Source organism: Brachyhypopomus gauderio, chromosome 11 (genome assembly GCF_052324685.1).
Source record: "Brachyhypopomus gauderio isolate BG-103 chromosome 11, BGAUD_0.2, whole genome shotgun sequence".
Classification (NCBI taxonomy): Eukaryota; Metazoa; Chordata; class Actinopteri; order Gymnotiformes; family Hypopomidae; genus Brachyhypopomus; species Brachyhypopomus gauderio.
In genome coordinates, this window is record NC_135221.1 from 13216557 (window position 1) to 13238112 (window position 21556).

The 21556-nt window shown below is 43.1% G+C and overlaps 1 protein-coding gene across 1 annotated transcript in view; it reads left to right on the forward strand.

Annotated features, from left to right (window-relative positions):
• Window positions 1–13033, forward strand: part of tmtc3 (transmembrane O-mannosyltransferase targeting cadherins 3) — a 21742-nt gene extending 8709 nt beyond the window's left edge. Inside the window, exons 6-14 of the mRNA XM_077022107.1 lie at window positions 95–267; window positions 1710–1962; window positions 4519–4667; window positions 4915–5035; window positions 5179–5290; window positions 6344–6447; window positions 7850–8019; window positions 8694–8920; window positions 10102–13033. Of these exons, the coding sequence (XP_076878222.1) occupies window positions 95–267; window positions 1710–1962; window positions 4519–4667; window positions 4915–5035; window positions 5179–5290; window positions 6344–6447; window positions 7850–8019; window positions 8694–8920; window positions 10102–10967 (2175 nt within the window). The 3' untranslated portion in view covers window positions 10968–13033. The remainder of the gene's footprint in view (window positions 1–94; window positions 268–1709; window positions 1963–4518; window positions 4668–4914; window positions 5036–5178; window positions 5291–6343; window positions 6448–7849; window positions 8020–8693; window positions 8921–10101) is intronic.
• Window positions 13034–21556: the final 8523 nt, after the last annotated feature.

Below are 21556 nucleotides of genomic sequence, written 5' to 3' on the forward strand. Positions count from 1 at the left end.
CCTCTCTCTGTGTGTGTGTGTGTGTGTGTGTGTGTGTGTGTGTGTGTGTGTGTGTGTGTGCGCGCGCTGTATGCATGTCTGTTTGTGAGGGCAGTTCACATTGCCCATGCTGGCTGAGACGGTGGTGCAGGTGGTGCGGGGTAAGGATGGCTTCCCCTACACCCTGCTGCAGACTCTCCTCAAGCTGGTGGTGCTGGTCATCAGCACGCTGCTGCTGGTCATCGTGCGGGTCCAGGTGATCCAGTCTCAGCTCCCCGTCTTCACCAGGTGAGCCGTCACAAACGAGGAGCCGCTACAGCCCGACACTAAAGCCTGTTGCAAACGATTGTATGTGACTCATTTGGACCTGCCTTCATTTGCCAATGTCCCAGTAGATCCTGGTAGATCCACTTTAGTCAGATTAGGTCATAAAGAAATGGGATTCTTGGCACTGCTGTCTGCTTCAGGTAATAATAATAATAATATAATAATTATTATTATTTGTATAGCACCTTTCATACATACATGCAACTCAAGGGGCTTTATAGAATAAATGAAACTAAACATTAAGAGGAAGCAAAAATAAAAACCATTAAAATAACTTAAAGATAAAAAGGAAACAAACAATAAAATAATGTAATAAAATTATAAATTATTAAAATAATGGATAAAATAATGTAATAAAGTAAATAAGATGGCACAAATATAAAAAAAAAATAATAAATGTAACTAAATAAAATAATGTAATAAATGAAGTACTCCAGTGGTCAGATCCTCTGAAATATGTGCAGTCTTATCTGGAGTCGCCTTGATGGTCTGATGACGGGAGCATCAGGGCGGCCATCTTTGTGACACCGGCTGTGTGTGTAGGGCTGCAGAGAAATGTAAAGCCACATCCTCATCAAAGGCTCTGTGACTCTCCACAGCCATGCTTAGTCCAGATCCGAGGAGAGATGTCTTCTGGATTCGTTAAAGAAGTGATCTCTAATTCCCCAGACGTAATTTGCATTCTTCCTCCAGGGCTGGGGCCGAAAGGTCTCTTATCAGACAAACCACTGGACATGCGATGCCCAGGATTAGCATGAGCTTTTGTGTTTTCTCCTTCCATTTGATTGCAAAATATTATAGACCTGAAGTGGAATCCAAAATGCAGCATTGATCCAATAAAGGACGTTTTGTGTGGATCTTTTTTTTTTTCTCCAGCCCCATTGCAAAATTGCAAAAGTTTCTTCAGTGTGATTTTCATTTCAAGACGAGTAAATGTTGAACCACTGGCAAATACTGATAACATATTTGGAGTGTTTGAGTGTACTGCTTTCTTTCCTGGCACCATGTGCTTTACACACACAAAAACATCACACCATTGAAATTGTACTGTATAGAGAACACATTTTCTCAAACAAAAGTTTAAGGGCTCAGTTTGGAATTTTGGCCACATACCTCTGTCACAATTTCCAGACGTGTAATTGTATGTGTGAATGTCATTTCTTGATTATGAACAGCACGGTTTCAGGTTTTTTGGTGTTGGGTCTTGGATTTGGTCGTTAGTAAGTTGTTTGCTTCAGGTAATGCCGGACTGAATTCAAAAAGACTTGAAGCTTCTCTTATAGCAGCTCTTCAGCTTCAGAATACACGTCCCGGCTGTTTCCTTTGGGCCACGGCACCCAAACACCACACAAGATTATTGCGCAACTGTAGGAGTTCATCTGACCCCCGTCTGGTCTGGGCAGGTTTGATAACCCAGCGGCAGTCAGTGACACGCCCACCAGACAGCTCACCTTCAACTACCTGCTGCCCGTGAACGGCTGGCTCCTGCTCAACCCGTCTGAGCTGTGCTGTGACTGGACCATGGGCACCATCCCCCTGGTGGAGTCTGCACTGGACCCACGCAATCTGGCAACCCTGGCTTTCTACACTCTGCTCGGACTGCTGGCCTATCACAGCCTTCGCCACACCCACACCTCGGCCAAGACCGTCGTCATGGTAAGGCTGCAGCTTTAGTTTGTCTGTTTAGTTTAGTGTGTCCGAACAGTTTCAAGAGCTGAACGAGGAAATGTGAAAATAAGGGTGCTGGAGTGTGTGGGTTCTTGTTCTCTTTAAATGCCAGTACTTTGCGGGACTTGGCGACCTGGACAGTGTAGGCCTGTAACCTCAGGCTGTTGTCTTTTAAAAATTGTTTGAAACAAAAGCTGCTGCCTGGGTCACAGTGTTTAGGGACTGGGGCAGTTTTGCTTCAGTACTTTTCCCCACCACCCAGTTCTACTGGTATCTGACATTTTCGTTGAGCATATCTGAAGGAGCGTGTAATATTTTACAATGTTCTTTCTTTCTTTTTTCTTTCTTTCAGGGAACTGACCATATTGTAATTATTTGCATCTGGCCTATGGACAAGCATTTTAAATTTGTCCCACATTAATGTTAATGGATTTGCCCCATGACAGTTAAAGAAAAACTTTTGGAAGTTGCTTAATCAGGCAGTGATTTGATGGATTTCTGCTATACATTTCTCCCTCTGTTTTTTCCAGCTCTTTGTGTTTCACATTAGTCTGTGAACCACCTCGATTTTCTCGATTTGCATTCAAGAAAGAGCAGTTTTTGTTTTCCTTGTCCAGTTCCTCTGTTGTTGGGGATTTTTTCCCCCCATCTGATAGCCCAGCTCTTCATCATTGTTGGCCACGTATGTTTGGCCTTTAACAGCTTCCTCGCTTGCAGAAGTTCAGAATGTCACCGCTTTCAAATCCTTGGGCTCATCTTGTGTGTTCGGAAGAGGGGGGTGGGGGTGGGGTGCAAAAGTTCAGCTCTTTGTGAATTGTGCATCTCTGTCCCTCTCTGGAGTCTGCAGGGTTTGGTGAGCTACCTCAATCCGCTGGCAGTAACCGTGTCCTCCTGAGACAACCGGACCGCTGATCATCTTTATTGGATGAGGCTTGTGTGCTCTTAACGCACGCACAGCAAGTCAGCCGGACAGAATTCGCCCTGCTTCAGTCTGCAGACCTTCAACACTCATTCTGTGTAAACATAAAACATTACTGACGGTTCTGAAAGTTGGGCCCGGTGTCACGTAGCGTGGCTCTTGCTGCGGCCATGGTGCAGCATGCAGCTCGTGAATTTTTCCTGAAGGCGTATAAAGGCTTTAACAACTGCGTCTTTCATCTGGGCTGCTCTGGGCTGGGCAAACAATGAGCGGTCGGGGTGACGATGAAGTTGTTTGCTCCTTTGCACCTATGTGTGTTTCGGCTCTGCCCAGTCCGCCCTTCTCAAGCACCTCCTGGTGGTTTTATTTTCAGCGTTCCTCTGAAGTTTCTGCCAAAACTAATCTTGCTGTGCACTTTTGAGACAACATCCCAACAGATGAATGCCCCGGTTATGGGAAAGCTATACCAAAAATTCCATTTAGCACCCCATGGTTGAATAAACTTATACATTTTGCAAAATTGCGGAAGGTGCTTGTGCTGTTTGTAAAAGGTGAGGCTTTCTGTAGCCAGACATAACAGAACAGGCTATTTTTCAGAGTGGTGTATCAAATGAGGGCTCACAAGTGGATAGCTTCGCCCCTTGAGGCATTCAGCATTGCAGAAACCAAAGATTTATCATACTGTCAAAGGCGCACTTTGAATCAATAATACCCTTAATCCTAGCACTACGAACTATTGGCCTGGATTTCATTGTGTAAGGTATAGTTATGCACAGCGTCTGACAAAAGACAATGTTTGAAGAGAACTGCAGCGACACGTCCTTTTTCCCTTTAAGCATGTGTGATTTAACACTCGGAGAGGATCTCGTGCGGTCTCGTGCACGTTCTTGCGCGTTCTTGTGCAGGAGGTCCCACCCTCCCGTTTAAGGTCATCTGATTTGGTTGGCTTTGTTCTGAGATTAGTTGTCCTCGTGGACCCAGGATTCAGACAAAGCTGTGCCAAAAAAAAAAACATGGCCGACTGGAGTGATTAGCACTCAACGCAACCCAGGCTGCTTGAACCCGAACAATTAGAGTGTTTTCCTGCACCACTGCACACAGCTGCAGCCTTTGCTTGAGGTCCATTGGACATGAGAGCCACTTCTCTGGCTGAACCCAGACTTGATTCAAGACCGACTGGGCCTGCCATTTCCTTTAAAAAGGCTACAGAGGATAATTTCATTTGTCTTGCTGTGTAATGCAAGCAAGAATGAGGCGGCCCGCTCTGTGACGGCTGTTTCAAACTTGGCTGTTTATATTTGCCAATTAACTACATCATGTTGGCACATGAAGTTAATCCAGGTTTTTTTTGTCAAGTGTAAACTCGTGCTGTCACTGTATATTATTAAACAAATAGCCTATTATAAAATGTATAAATGGGATTTTAGCATTGTTTAGCATCGATTTTAGCATTGTTCATTTTTCTCAGTGAGCGAGACTTTTTCCTGGTGCATTTTGTGTTCTTGGTAGTGTTTGCTTACTGTGACTGTCTGGCATATGCCTGCTATTGAATTCATATGTGTTTAGCCAAATACCTGGAGGTTAAATTCTGCCCAGTGTATCCTGCCTCTCGTGGTCTTTCCCAGGCTCTCTCTCTGATGGTCCTGCCATTTGTACCTGCCTCCAACCTCTTCTTCCCCGTTGGCTTCGTGGTGGCAGAGAGAGTGCTGTATGTGCCCAGCATGGGCTTCTGCGTGCTGGTGGCCCATGGCTTCAGGAGCCTGTCCTTACGATGGTAAGATTATATTCTCTCTCTCTCTCTCTCTCTCTCTCTCTCTCTCTCTCTCTCTCTCTCTCTCTCTCTCTCTCTCTCTCTCTCTCTCTCTCTCTCTCTCTCTCTCTCTCTCTCTCTCTCTCTCTCTCTCTCTCTCTCTCTCAATGCCTCTGAACGTTTCAGCACAGCTGATCATGATCATAAATATCATATATTGATCTAAATATCCATGGAAAAATGAGACATTTGACCCATACCTGTTGTGTAGGGGTCTGAAGAGAATCTCCTGGTTCTTCATGGTTCTTCTTTTATTGATGCATGCCGTGAAGACCTTCAACAGAAGCTGGGACTGGGAGTCGGAGTACACACTTTTCACTTCTGCTTTAAAAGTATGAAGGTTTCCAAAGAAACTTGCGTCACAGATAATATCGTATCTACATAATCGGCTTACGACACCCAATTCCACAGTAGTAATAATAATAGCGTTTCAAAGCCTGAAGTGCACTAATGTGTCTAAATTGTCTCTCTTCAGGTAAACAGAAACAATGCTAAACTTTGGAATAATGTTGGCCATGCTCTGGAAAACCAGAATAATTATGAGAGAGCACTGCAATATTTCCTTCAGGCCACAAGAGTACAACCAGGTATGATTCATACGTGCATCTTCTCTCATATTCGACTAGGGTTGTAAAAGCATGTCGGACCCATTTGCTTTGAAGGTCTTTCATGGTAATGTTTCCAAGGTCCAAAGCAACTAAGCTGTCTTGAACAACACATAATGGTGAACAGATTGTATATTCTGACATTAGTAAATTTTTGTTTTTTGCTGCTTTCTGAAATCTTAAATATTTAAAAGAAAACATCTTGTACGCAACAAAATACTCAAGTTGTTGTTTTTGGAACATGTTCCATACTGTGCCTTTACAAAAATGATTTTGGTAATATGAAAATGTAACGTGACTAGCATCCAACACTGTGGAGAAACTAAACAGAAAGTAGTCTGTTTGGAATTTCATGCAGCGTTAGAAAAACATTGACTTTTTCGCTCAGATGAATATGTTTTTGGAGCTTGCTTAAAACATGTCTTAAATCCTTTGCGTATGACCTCAGTGTGGCTACCTGGGTGGACCGGTCTCTCTTCGGCTAATCTCCACACACATTAGACATTCTGTGCTGAAAGATGTTTGTACTTTCTTGAGATAGCTGAGGCCACAGTGCTTCGACTCCCACTGGTTGTTTTCCTAAGATGAACCCTGCAAAATAATTACAGGTTGAGGATCTCCTGTAACACAGTTATCTTTGTGTCAGTTTTCTTTTAACAATATTTGACTTTAATTGGCTTCAGTCCAGCGGAGAGGCAAGAGGAGGTACTCTGAAAAGAGTTGTGGGCTTACTGATTTAAGATATGCATGAAACTCTTACTTTGGCAAAATTGGGTTGTGACTTATATTGGGTTTACAAGGATCAACTTCTCCAATGTAAAAGTCATCCAAACCAGGTTTCACACTAATGGTTGCTCAAGGTCTGCACACCTGAAGTGATTAACTGCTATTCTTGTCCTATCATTGCCATTTCCTGTATATCACTTATCCTTTGATTTTACAAATATGGGAACTGGACAGAAAATCAAGCTACATAACTCCTGAACTGCTCTGGCGTGACGTGAATTTTGACTAAATGTCCCTGTCTCTTTGAAGATGACATTGGAGCCCATATGAATGTTGGAAGAACGTACAAGAACCTGAATCGATCCAAAGAGGCTGAGGAGGCATATCTGGTTGCCAAATCTCTCATGCCACAGGTACGAGACACCCTCGTGGTAGTGTGGAAATCATATTTTGTGAACCTGACTGGAAGTTGAATTACAGTTCTTCCAGAGAAATGTTAAACGGGGGGGGACTGTTCGTTATAACCGAGTGAGAATCAGGCTGAATGCCGAGGCAAGAGCAGTTCATATAACATTTATTTTCAAGAATAAGGAGCACGTAACAAATTACGGGTCCAAGTCGGACAACGACTGACCGACGACATGTAACACAGACTTTTATACGTAAACATTAACAAGACACGAGTGCAACACATAACGATAATGAGACAAGAGACAGGAGAGATAAAACACGGATGAACACACAAATGCAAAGAAATACATGAGTCAGGGGCAATTACTGTGACATTAGTACGTTTTCTTTTGTTTCTTAGATTTATTTATTGCCTTCTATGTTCAAAGAAAATGTATGCTAAAGAGTTCCTGAAAGAATTTAAAGGTTATGTCAAATGACTATCCTTCAGTTACTTAATAATATTGCTAGTGTAACTTTTAAGCTGACCATAAAGCAAACTAAATTAACTTTGTAAAGCAAATTAAACTCCAAAAGTAAGAAGCCAATTGGAAGAAAATTTACAAAAAAGCCAAATCGTTATTTAGTAACAAAATATTATTTCTGATATTTAACAATTTTGCAGATGTGAGTGGTGAGCAGGCGCTTGGCATCAACACATAACAAACATTATTTTTTGCCAAAATAAATAATGTTTCACTCTTTCTTGGTTGTGAAATACAGCCTCGTGGAAATCAGGCATAAAGGAGTGGGAGAGATCTTCAGACGCAGCAACAACAACAGTGTTGGAGCAGTGCTAATTCTGTAATTGATTAAGTTTCCCCTCTCTTGACAACAACAGGCATGTCTTTGTTCCAGAGCTAATGTCGTTGGCCTCTTAGTGATATACAGCCACTGTTTCACCATGTTGTTCCTAGAGAAGAACGTCTCTAAATAAACCTCATGGCAGTGTTCTTGAGCTCCAGTGCTGGAGGTCAACTGCGCTATAACCTCTCGTACACAATCGAGAAACGAGAAAGAACACGAGTGCCAGAGGTCCTTATATATTAGTGCATCAACTTTTGTTTAGATTAAACCATAGAAAAGTTAAGTTTCTGTCAGTACAGAATAGTAGATGTTTTGTTCCAGTAGCCTGAAGCCATGCATGGAGGTAGGTGTTGTAATGTTTGCAGAATCTGATTTTCAGGTGTCTTGCAGAATGAGCTATCTAGTTTTGCAAGTTTTTCTTTTAGGTTTTGTGCTGTTGTTTTGACTTGTATTATCTGCCAGCCATAATATTGTGCTTTCATTATTAAACAGTGTCAACTACACTATAAATAAAATAATTAATACAACCATTTCCTTACTTGACCTCTGGTGTACCAGGTCATTCCAGGGAAGAAGTATGCTACTCGTGTGGCACCTAACCACCTGAACGTCTACATCAACCTGGCTAACCTGATCAGGGCCAGTGACTCCCGCCTGGAGGAAGCTGATCAGCTCTACAGGCAGGCCATTAGCATGAGACCCGACTTCAAACAGGCGTACATTAGCAGGCAAGTCCCCTGACCCGCTCAGATAAGACCATCTGTACAAGAGGAGTTTCTCAGCCACAAATTTAGCCTCCTCTTCTCAATGGCTGAAGTGCTGAGGATGGTTTAAACATTGATATTCGCGTGTCAGCCAGGTAGTGCCGTGAAGGGGGAGGGATGGCTGTAATGTGGAGTGGATTGCATTCATTGAACATTGAACAAGGGACATCCAACTTGTAAACCAGAGTGATTTTAAAATAAGAATGGTCATCTTTTGTCTGGGTAGTCTGTGTGCTTGCCGTCATATGTAAGCATGCCGATGTCTTTATTCTATGTCTTTATTCTTCTTTATTCTTGAACTCGCTGGTTTGTTGGACAGGTTTTTACAAAGCATCTTCAGACATCAAGGTCACAATAATTTGAACATATTATATTACAATATTTTTACATTGGAATGTGATTATGTAAATCATTAATTATAGGTCATTTGTGTTTTATTGTTGGGTTTTTTAAAACTTTATATTATGGAGTTGAATCTTGTTTTTTATTTGTTGTGAAACTGACTTGTTTAAGCTCCAAGCCTGTTGTCAATGCATTATTCATTGGATCTTATAGGTCACAAAGTATTGGAAAAAGCAGCTTGGATCTCTGAAGTCACTGTTGTGTGGTTCTTATCCTTCTCTTCACCTTGCGTGCAGAGGAGAGCTCCTTCTGAAGATGAATAAACCCAGCGAGGCGAAGGATGCTTACTTGCGGGCATTAGAGTTGGACCGTACCAACGCCGACCTGTGGTACAACCTGGCCATCGTCAACATTGAGATGAAAGAACCGTCTGAGGCTCTGAGAAACTTCAACCGGGCGCTGGAGCTGAACCCGCGGCACAAACTCTCCCTCTTCAACTCTGCTCTTCTCATGCAGGAATCTGGTAGGTGAAGCCGTTGACACTGACGCTCATTAAAGTTCTTGTGCAACTTTCCATTAAGCTTAATCCTGCTTAAACGGCAGAACCTTTATATGTGCAAAATGGAGAGATAACCAACATGTGTGGCATTACACGTCCTCACATTACTGCCGATGGCGAGGTTTGATTTGGTTTGTTTTTTGATTGATGGGATGTCCTGAGTCAAATTATGGGATGTTTCTGTGTAATAAAGTAATGAAACTTTAGCGTACAGTTAGCACATGCTCCATAAAAACTTGGGTGTACAAATAAGGTTTAAGAAATTTTGCTAGAGTCTGAAAACACTTACAGTAAAAACACCATCACCCCTGCATTCAGTTCGCACTGCAACTGCACACACCCCTTCGCTCAAATTGCTGGTGCTTATATGCATCAACAATTTGCTGATATATTCTGCCACATCACCAGACATTTTAAATCCACCCTAAGCAGCCAACAGAGTAATGCTAGAACTGTACTAATGTGATCAGTACACCTAGTTAAACACTGTGCAGCATCGTTCTCGACCAAGTGTTTTCCCAGAGCTCCTTTACTAATGCAAGTTAAAGACGTACTGCAGTAATCCAGACAGGATGAAACAAATGCTAAAATGGCAAAATAACACCAGCATGCAGCCTCTAGTGTGTGTATGTATGTCCCCCCCCCCCCCATTTGGAATGCTACCTATTGATCCAGCAGTAGTCACACGAGTGTAAACGGTGGTTCGGCGGCTCAGAGATGCATGCCTCTTTGTGAAGGCCTGAAAGACTGGATGGATTTCTGTTTTGTAGGGGGCTTTAGCTTTCATGACTTTGTCGTTTGCTCAGCATTCACACGCCCACGCTGTCATAATGCAAGTAATGTGAAAACAACGGTGCTTTTGTCTCTCGGTTTACATGACTTTGATTTACCCAGCTTTACTTTTATTGTGTTGGGAGTTGTATGGGCAGGATCTGGGATGATCTGTCACTGTAAATATTTACTATGTAAATTTGCCAAACATTGGCTTATAGACTTGTGTTGCTGTAGCGAAAGTGGTTTTGGAGTATATCCTTTTGTACCGTCTGTGACCACCGTTGTCACGGATTACCGCGATGATGGGTAGATTTGCAAACATTAATTAATCATGAGAGTTTGAGCACTGAGTTCACGCTCCCGTGTTGCAGGCGAGGCCAAACTTCGGCCCGAAGCCAACCGGCGGTTCCTCGCTTACGTCAAGGAGGAGCCGGACGACGCCAACGGCTACTTCAACCTGGGCATGCTGGCCATGGACGCCAACGAGAACGAGGAGGCGGAGCGCTGGATGCGTCGGGCCATCAGTCTGCAGCCGGGCTTCCGCAGTGCCCTCTTCAACCTGGCGCTGCTGTTCTCGCAGTGGGGGCGGGAGCTGGCCGCGCTGCCCGTGCTGGACGAGCTCCTGCGCCACCACCCCGAGCACGTCAAGGGCCTCATCCTCAAGGGCGACATCCTCATGAACCACCGCAAGGACACGCGCGGCGCCCGGGCCTGTTTCCAGCGCATACTGCGGACCGACCCCGGCAACGTGCAGGCCAAGCACAACCTGTGCGTGGTGCACTTCGAGGAGCGCGACCTGGCGGGAGCCGAGCGCTGCCTGGAGGAGACGCTGGCCATGGCGCCCCACGAGGAGTACGTGCGCAGACACCTCCGCATCGTCCGCGGCAAGATGGCGGCCGCCAGCGCGGCGGGCCGGCCGCCGCCAGCAGGGGGCGCCGATGAGCGACGGCTTCGGGGCCACGGAGGAGAAGAGGAGGAGGAGGAGGAGGAGGATGAAGAGCAACCAGCCAAGGCGGGAACAGGGGATGGGGCCGGGAGGGAGAAGAATTTGCGGAAATCCTCCCCTGCTAACGGCTCTGGCCGCCCTGCCCAGGTCCAGCAGGCGAGGCTGGACGCGGGCCAGGCTGAAAAGCGGACTAAGAACAAATCCCCGAAAGAGATTAAAGACATCGAAGAGAAACGGGAGGCTGCCTTGAAAAGGCTGGAGGAGATCGAGCGTATATTAAGCAGCGATTAACCTCTCTGTTTACCTGTAGAGCTTCTCCAGCCGTCTGAAGCACAGGAAAAGGCCCCGCAGGGTTCCAAACGACACCTTGTTTATGCATGTGTGTAATGACTCCGAGAGAGGAAGCTGTGCTTTGTTTTTGTTTACTGTTTTTTGTTTTTGTGTGTTTTTACTGTGAGGTACACAATTCTTATGGCTTGAATAAGGAAGTCTTAGTCGTGCAAACCCAGTGTGTCGAGAGAACAAAGCAGAAAATCTTGCACTGCTTCTTAAATGGAGTTGGAATCATGGCTGCAGACATTTTTCCCTGAACGTGTTAGTGGGGGTTTTTTTTTTTGTTTTTTTAAATCACTGGATTACTTTTTGAAACTGGGAAGACATTAATACATGTTGATAAGTGGCAGTGGAAGCCTGATTAATCAGGATCACAGACAATTCCAGGAAGTGAGTTGATGCAGGCCCGTGGTGGGCAGGGTTCTGGTGGCCTGCGCAGCTCCCCCACCCCCACCCACGCGTTTCCTCTCCACCTCTTCGCCTGCTGTTTTGTCTCGTGCCTTTGCCCTGCCACGCCTCGCGCGCTATCGAGACTTTTAATCCTGCCGCTCCGACATCACCGAGCACATTCATCTCGCCGCCGTTCGGGGTCAGCCGCCCTGACGCGCGCTCGGGTCGCTGGCCCCGCGGGCCTGAAGCGAGCCGCCTGCGTGCCTCTCTGATCCCGTGTTCGCCGGCTTTCACAGCGCGGACACGCCCTGCCGGCACACCCTCGGACTGGGGCGGTGCGGCCTGGGTGTCGCAGGGCTCGCAACTGCTGCTTTGTTCTCACTGCTCACATCAAACACCCGCTCACAATGAGGCACTGAGGGAGAAGCAGTCACCTTCCGTAGTGGTGAGTGGAAGTGTTTGACAGCGCTTTCATCTACAGCCCTTGTGGCATTTTCAGGTACTATGCTTACTCACCAGACCAGTGTGTGAATAAGTCATTGGTATGCTGGGAAAGAGCAGACAACCTAGGGTTGTGTCTCTCTTTTTTTGGAATCATTCATTGATTAAAATTGCTTTTGATTTCCCTTTTCCTCTATTACTGTATCATAAAGAACTATATGTTGCCAAACTCAAATGGGATCTTAATAGGCTTGGCCAGTGGAGACACTCTCACTCTCCTGTTCACACACTCCCACTGCGGAGCAGAACCAAGTTGACATTGCTGGAGTTCACCCACCTCATTACTCATATCTCCATTTACTGCCACGTTCATATCAGATCGTTAGTGATTGCCGCGATGACGTGTTTGTGCAGTGTGAACAGTGAGGTTAACACTAACCCCTTCTGGCTACACCTGATGGGGCCCGGCTGCAGCTGAACCACGGGAGGACAAGCAGGCTACACAGAAGGTCGTCCACTACTGCACACACTGGACCAGGCGCCGAATCTTACACCATCATCCTTCAGTGAAGGACCTGTGGTAAAATGTTCCCTATGGAATCCCGTTCCACTGTATCCACAATATGGCCTGACAGAAGTTTAGTTGCTCTTGTTTGACAGCGTATAAAAGTAATTTTAAATTGATTTGTACTGATTGTGTTTATTATATGCACTGTTTCTACAGTACTACCCACGTCATTTCACCGAGTGTATTATGCACCAATTTACTGTAAAGCCAGTCGGCAGCCATGAAAATGCTACCAGTCATCTTTGTACTCCTCTTACCTAAGGGTGACTCCTGGGAATGTGTGCTATTTTGTCAGTAAACATATTCAGGGCCTCCTTTAAGGATGTCCTGCCCCAGAGGTCTAAAACAATGGCTTCACTCACTCACTGTACTGTCACCAAAACCACTATTTTGTGTGCGTGAGTGTGTATGTGTGTACGTGTGTGTGCGTGTGTGTGCATGTGGGTGTGCGTGTGCATGTGGGTGTGTGTGCGTTAGTTTTTGGGAGTTGGTAGTTGTTTTCTTTGTTTTTGTTAGCTTTTTTTTTTTTTATCCAAGTGATTTAACACTTACTTTCTTTCTCTTGTAAACCAGAGTGTCATTGGTGTCTGAGCTTACAGATTTCCTCAATAAAGAAAATTGCCAACAGGATGCCCTCTGCAGTGTCACTGTTGGGGCCCTCCTCATTAGAAAGGGCTGGCCACTCTGCGTGTGAATAAATGAATGGCCTTTTGGGTAGGACGCCGGGTTCACTCTGTGTGGTTGTGTTTGCCTGGAAAATCCTGCCTGCCTTTCATTCAGCAGAGGGGCGAGTGCAGCATGTTGATTTAAGGGTTGTGTACGGCAGAAAGCAGAGAGTGCAGCTCCCAGGAAGTGGCTCGGAGGCAGCATGCTTGTACATCTGGGTTGCACATTTTAAGGATCACTCAAACTTTTCAGTGAAAAGACAATCGAAAGACAATCTCTTGCCTAATTTTCAATTGCATCATTGAACGTGAAACGTTAAGATGTTTTCTTAATACAACATTATTTACTTACTTATCTCCTAGTCAAGCCATCAAGAAGATGGCATCATTAAACCTCTGAAAGAAGGTCAAAATGATACAGATGCACTGGCAGGTACTCCCAGGAACAGTCACAGGAGTGACTTTGGTAATCCTCAGCAAATATATATATATTTGAATGGTGTGATGTTTTTGTCTGCTGACGTCCTTTACGATACAGGACTGTGGGGATTACTCTCCTAATGTATGTGCAATGAGTGGTAATGGGGATTAGTCTGTCAGTGTCCTTTACAGTTTAGGTGCTGTAGGGATTAGTCTGGCAAGGTACACAATACTGGGCAGTAGGGATTAGTCTGGTGAGGTCGTATACAATAGGGGTCTGTGGGGATTAGTCTGGTGAGGTCGTATACAATAGGGGTCTGTGGGGATTAGTCTGGTGAGGATGTATACAATATGCACTGTAGCTTGAGCCAATTGGACATCATAGATGTGTAGCTTTTTAGTCTGTTTTCTTTTTTGCCTTTGGGGGTTTGATTTATGACAAAGATTCTTTAATTTTAGTAAATATAAATAATATAAATAGTGAATATAAAACCATTGAAATTTTAAGAGCTTCACGGGTCCAGATTAATCCAGCTAAACAGCTAAAAAGAGCTGTTGAAGCTTATTACAAGATCATGTTAATATATGCCAGAGTAACCAGCAGTAACTGTTTTCTTGCTGTTTGTAGTAGGCTGTTAACAATTAACTTTACCATCTACACCCTCCTTATCCTCCATACCATCTAAATGCACCTGTTTAATGACAATTTTTTAAATAAAGCAAGTTATTAGCAGTTGCCTTGCTGCTGGAAACAAGACCAGAACAGGTAATTTCATGTTTGAGTGACAATTCAGGAACTTTCTTTTCAACATGAGTTTGTCAGGTATTAATGAAGGCAGTGTTTGTGTATTCAGTGGGGAGGGCTAGCAAGCCTCTGCCTGCTCCTCTGATGGAGCCCCCGTCAGGTGACGGATTGGTATTCATGGGTGACCATTCTGTGTTTGTTTATGAGACGCGTGAAGTCTGAGTCTTCGCTACCACCTTCACACCCATCTGATGTCCCAGCGACTGACGTGTGTTCTTCTAGTCGCATGTCTTAAGTATGTGTCATTCTGTGTTGCCCTGCCCTTACTTCAAACACAAATGACGGTAGTTGTTTCAACATAAGGATTGTGTGTGTGTGTGTGTGTGTGTGTGCGCCTGTGTGCGCACGTGCTCACATGTAAAGAAGAAAAGTGTAAGTGTTGGCAGAATGTGATGGAACTGCTCCTATAGGGGGCGTTGTCCTCATGCTAGCATAACACACTGTTGTAATGAGTCGGCATGCAGTTCAAACATGCATGATAAACACTAGGATCCAATCGACGTACAAAACTGTATTTGAAGTGCACTTTCATTAATAGGAAGTTCATTCGAGTTTCCTGTTTCCCGATATCAGAGATCACATAGTCCTACTAGGTCTGTTTATGTCGTTTGTAATTGAAAGAACAGTGGGATTAGTTCGAGTCGATTTGTTTGAGGCCTTTCTTATTGCACAGCACATGCTGCCGATGAAGAAGGCTTTTGGAATTTATTTTCCTACATAAATGGAACCAATAGGAATCTCCAGTGTGTAATTAGTGTTCCAGAACACGCTTGTTGTTGAAAGGCCTCCGCGAAGGTACGTGTCTGGTTCCTCTCCAACGCTGGATGAGTGATGATGGTGGGACGGAAATGGTATGTTTGGTTTCGGGATCCACACAGAAGGTGGCGGTTCCAAAGTACATGCAAAATATTGATCTTTTAGTGATTCTCTCTTGACAGCTGTCAGTGTTCCAGCTACACTCCCAGTGGAAAACCTAACTGTTTTATCAGCTGTAATTGTATTACTTGTAAAACATTTTTAATATTTCAGCTGCAGGCTGTGCAAGGCTCTGGTACGTGGCTGATAGACACAGGCACAGTTGCTTGTGCATCTGAAAGAAGTCTTGCCAACTGTCTGGGCTGGTGACAGCTGTGTGATGGATCCTGATATGGTGAAAATGTGTTAAGTGATGTTGAAACATATCTTGTGAAAAATGATACATGCACACGGAGCAGAGATGTTTGTCAGTTGGAGATGTTGATATGGATGAGATGGCATTTTTACATAACTTGCTGTATTTAAAAAGACACTGTGCCTATTAGGGAAAGAATATAGTGGTCTGTTTCTTCTGTTGAGAGGTTTGTGAATGTAGGAGATCTCCCAGTGTGCCTCATATCTTTTAAGAAAAATAGACCTCACAGACAGCCATATGAACATAATAAAAATGTAAAAGGATCATTTGGTCACAAAATGAATGAAGTATTCTTGGTAGAGGGATTTGAGGATGAAATTTCTTCTGAGATTTTTCTTTCATTTCTTTCTTTACACTGTTCAAAAATCACAAGATGATTTGTAATCTCCAAGCACCCGTGATGTCTGATTCAATAAAGTGATTGATCACATGGGTGTGTTTTTTAATTTTTTTATTTTAGCATTTTTCTTTATTTTAATCTAGCTTGGGCCAAGATATCTTTTCTTTCTCACAGTCCTGAAACCTCGTCCACACCCAAGCAATAATAGTAAAAACTTAACAAACATAGAAATGAAATATAACACGTTCTAAATCAGTTTAATTGTGAATAGATTGATAGTCTAATGAAAAGCATAAATCTTGTGTCATTGTGCTATTTTTCAAGTCCTGTATTGCGACTGATAGAAATGATGCATTGTGATACATAAGATGTATTCAGCTGCGCGTGGGAAACATGAACAACTGCCTGTGATTATGTCACAAGACAATTTTAGATCAAGTGCTTTTCGTCTGACGACTCGTCGGCAACCCAAAAAATCCCCGTGAACGCTGACGAGCAGTACGTTGTGAATTCATGTTATTGTTCAGCGTAGTCAACGTCATTTGCATCAGTGCTGGAGCGTCCGTGACAATTTCCTGCATTTGAACTGAGGACAGTTATTTTTGGCAGTATGGTCACTAGAGGGTCTTGTAAACAACGATGTAAGGACCTTCACCAGAACAATTGTGGGAATTCCCCAGGGGTGCACGCTGGGAGTCTGCATGCCGGCATTTAGACTCTGCCTCCATAGCTCTGCCACAGCTGTAGATGGAGACTTGTGGCAGTAAGGACTATTGGCAGCGCATAGGGCCTTCGGAGGCACACACTTGGCCATTAACCATGTGCTTAGGCTTGATTGCTCTTGTCCTATCACCTTCCAAACGCCCCAGTGTAGCACAGAGTTCAGCCAGTTTGTCATTGCATATGATGTGTTTCCATACCTATAAATAACCAGCCAATCACAACGATGCCCCCACTGGCAGGGGTAGCAGCCATCAAACTGGATGGTTTTGCATGCAAAAAGCAAGAGTTTATCTGAACTTTTGGCATATCTAGCTGGAATCCCACATGACTCATTGAAGGGTTCCAGAAACATGCCATTGCTTTAAATAGCTCTTTGACTGAATCTCATACAAATGCAACAATGTAACAAGAACGTGCAAGGTCTGTCTCATAAATCCAGCTGTAGATTATGTTTATAAGTTACCCTTTTGAATTTGTTAGTATGTTTGTGCAGCCAGTGGACCCTGAGAGCAAGATCGCCTTTTTACGGCATCTGAATGACTTCTCTGCCCAGCCAAAAAAGGAACCGTACACTTTGATGTCCCAAGCAGACAGGGATACACATGACTTTTGCTCTAATGTGTATAATCTGGTGACATGCACATCCTTAGGGCATAAATCACATTTTATATTTACCCTCAATGCAAATGTAATTTCACCAAAACCCATGACTGCCCACCCCACCCCCTATCATCAGTCTTTGGAAAAAACAGTGCGTCATTCGTTCTTTAGTTACTCTCGTCAGCAGAAACGTCAGGCATTTCAGCCACTGTTAATTCAGTTGCTGTGTTTTAACTGTATTGTTAGCTGACTCCATCGGTGCCTTTGGACTGTAAATACCCAGAGACTAAACAGACTTCCCCTTAGAGTTAAGTAATCCTGTGATCAGATATAAGGTTTAACACTCAAAATGGAGACATCAAGATGACCTTTGCCCTCTGTGTAAAAATTTTTGTCTGCGCTGGAAAAGGTGTTAGGATGTTCAGGGTTAAATGGTTAGCATCTGTGTCCTGCACCACACACCAGTCAGAATTCCTCATGAGGAGTTCATTTGCATGAGAACTGTTTTCACATACTGGACTAAAGAGGGGGTCAGACTGGGTAGACGACTTGTGTGTAGATCTCTGAAAGTGAAAGAAAAAAAAATTGCGTTAAGTAATGGTTTCAGCCCCTGAGGTCATATGGGTGTCTTAGTTCACACGCATTCACATGTTTGGTCATGAGATGACAAAAATCCTGTTATATTAGTGTTTTGTGTCTTTTGTCTCATTGAAAACCCCTATGGTATATGATAAGAAACTGTGAGGCTGTGCTAAATGTCAATGAAGATTATTAATAGTTTTGGCATAATCAGAGATCCTTCACCTAAAATGGCAAATCAACAAAAAGCCACCCGGAACCATTTAGTGCTGTGCTGTTGAGTTGACACTAGTGATCTTCACAAGCATTCCTTGGTTGTCAGCTGCGTTAGCATCGTGGGTGAAGTACTGCTTTAATTTGAGGTTCACATGTTCACATTTCAGCATGGTGTAAACAAGTCGTGCAAATGCCACAATAATATATTCTAAAATGCTAACATTTTCTCAAGCCATTGAGCTGTTTTTATGCAACTAATTTGGCTCAATGGCATTTCAGTTATCGTGTTTTGATGTGCAGACTTTCTCCCAACGGTTACGCGCTAAGCGTTTTGCTAGCATCTGGATTTCCACAACTGCACTGTTAATGTGTGGGCCTGCGGGCCAGCATGTGTGCTGTCTGGTTCCTGTTTATAACATGTTGCAGGTCTGCAGATGCAGTCTTGCTTCTACTGATGAGACTATAATACAAGTAATATAAATGTGAAAATAGCATGGCTAGTGATTATAGCGATAACATTCAAGAACAAGTTATTAGCAAAAATGGTAATAATTGAAAATTGTCTACCCGGCATCTTAAGAAACACCTTCAGAAAGACTTCAGAAAGACCTTCACAAAGACTTCAGCTTTGCCATAATAGGTGCTGAAAATCAGTAAAATTATTATTATTATTGTTAGGTTTGTGCTACAATGGTTCTCTCTGGTTCTCTTGGATTGCTACTTTTAAAGACAATGAGTAAAATTCTCTTTCTCTTTCCCATTCAACATTTTGGTCAGTGCAAAACTGACCTGCAACCTTTAAAGCCTTTTAGATTTTAAATAATTTGAGAATTTTTTTATGCAATTTAGTTTTTTTTACAGATTCCAGTGTAAATTCATAGTAAGTGAATATATTCACTGACCGGCAAGACCTTCAAATCTGTCCTGTTGCTCACACAATGTTTAAGATCTAGAATTTATTGCAGTGAAAACCCTTTTAACATTTTCAAATTCAGTGTCTCTCATAATTGTGAGCACAGGAAATATGTTTGCAGGATGAGTAAAAGATGATTTGACAGTTTCCAGTCAACATTGTACGGTACTTGTCTTTTTTTTCTATGTGTAAATAAAATTTTTGCATTTTATGAGAATCACAGGGTCTGTTCTGGCCTGTTCATGTCAGATGCAAGGACATATCATAAATTTCTCAGTACATCTCTTTGAGAAATAAATATACATTGCCTGTGCTATTTGTTATATTGCTAGTTATGAACTCTGTCTTTAAGTCAAATTAATGCTGGATTGAATTTGAAATTTTTAAAAGCCTTGTTTTTTTATCCCATTAAACTATTAGGTTACCTTGACTTTGTGTTTTGGGTTATTATCCCTCAACATTGCTGTCCAATGAGAGCAGAGCTAAACGAGACATTGTGCTGACAGGAACTTCATTAACAACTTAGATCAGATTAACCAGATTAAGAGGAACAGTCGCATCTTGGCTTATTGCCCATCAGTTAGCACAGACCTTAAGACAGTGTTCCAGCTACCTAGCAGTCAAGCATAGTTCTGCCATGAGGCTCATTTCTATGTTGGCCACTTAAACTGAGAGAGAGTGCAGTACAGTTCCCATGTCGCAGGACTGTCTGGTAGAACCACTTCAGCTGATCCATCAACAACAGCATGTTTATGTGGGGTGAGGCAGTCACTGACATCTGGCTGGAGATTTGCCACCTGCAACTATTTCTCCCAGTCACACCCAGGGCTCTTCGTGTCATCTTGAACTTATGCCACCGCTTGCACCACTAGTCCATTTCCCATCCTTAAAAGCCACGTTCAATGGCTGAATGACTGAAAACTCACACCTACAGCAACATCTATAACTAATCTGTAACTGGAGATGCTGAAACATACAGCCCAAACAAAAAAACACATTTAGTGGTTGAATATTCTCCAAAAGAAAACTCAAAGAACCCTAACCATTGGCCAGAAGAACTAGTATTTTCCACCACTAATTAGTCTTAAGTCATCATACGCCTAAAAGACCTTTTAGGTCTAAGAAGGAAAGCAGTGCTACTGTACACATTAGGAAGTCATTTTCCCCAAGGTACATAGATAGATCAATCACTTTATTAATGTCAGAGCGGAATTCGTGACGTGTGAAGTGTGACGAGTCACATTTAAGAATGGAATATCGCAGGCTTTCAGATATAATTTATCACATGTATCTTAAATCTTGAAGGCAGTGGTGAAGGCTCGATGTTGAGATGTAGAGTCTTAAGTAGTAACTTAAGACTTAATGGGGCTTACATTCAAATACGCCTTTCTCCAACATCTGGTCTTAGGTGACTCTCACCACTAATTTAGATTCATTGTTTATGCATTTAGCTCATGATTTTTCTACTGAACACAGCCGTCTCTCACTGGTTTAATTTCAATATGAGAAATGCTGTGTAGTTATCTAGTGTAGTGTGAATGACAGGTGAACGTTGGGCTCTGCAGGACGGAAGAGTTGGCTTTGTGTGTCCAGCTAAATTGTTTTTTTTTTTACCAAAAGCAGTTTGAGCCTTTTCCATTGCAATATTTTGACCAGTGTTTTCCAATCCGATCAGTGGAATTGCTCATATATAGCCATATTTTTATTCACTAAATACCTGGAGGCAGATTCAACAGGGACAGGGGGCACTAAGAACCACATTAGAAACAGCTGATGTTGTTTGGTTATTAGTGCTACAAATCCTCTCCTTGGAAATTCTCAGAGTCCCACAAAGCTCAGTGTTGGGTCGTCTCTCTACACTCTCTTGGTGAAATAATCTCCTCCCATGGATTCTCCTACCATTACTATGCTGGCGATACCCAACTAATCCCGTCCTTTACACCTGCTGTCAGGCAAGTTTCTAGTTGAATCTCTGCATATTTGACTGATATCTCATCAGGGATGTCAGCCAACCACCTAAAGCTGAATCCCAGCAAGACCAAGTTGCTACACATCCCCGGAGCATTCAGTCCTCACAGGAATCTTGTCTCTCTTTTGAAAACTCATTGATCACTCTATCACAAAATGCAAGAAACCTTGGTGTCATATTGGATGACAAGCTGTCATTCACAAATCATGTTTCAAAACGTGACTCAATCATTCAGATTTCTCCTCTTCAACGTTCACAGTATTTTCTCTCTAGGGAGGTCACAAAGGTGATTGTTCGGTTTCCTTCTCCATCTCCAGGGTTGACAGCTGTAATTTATTCCCGGTCAGGGCTTCCTGTGCATGCCATCAAGCCCTTGCATCCCAACTTGAAAACCTAATTGGTGCTACTCTCATTAAACTGCTGGTCAGAAATTAAACGATTGGTTTTGCTCAGAAGACAAACACTTGATTTTAGCTTCATGTGAATTTGTTTCACAGACAAGCAAGCATAAATGTTTCTCAAGAGGAGGTATTTGTTAAATTTTTGTGACATTTACATTTACATGTACTGACAGTTACAGGTGCTTAATTGGATAAGATGTAGGAAGGGCCGTGTCCATGTACCTTTACTATTGGCTGGATAACGCATTACAATCTTGTCATTATTATGATTTTCTAGAATTAAAAGTTTGTTAGACCATTCTCATTATGATATAAGGAAATACAGATTAAGCATGAGCGAAAAATC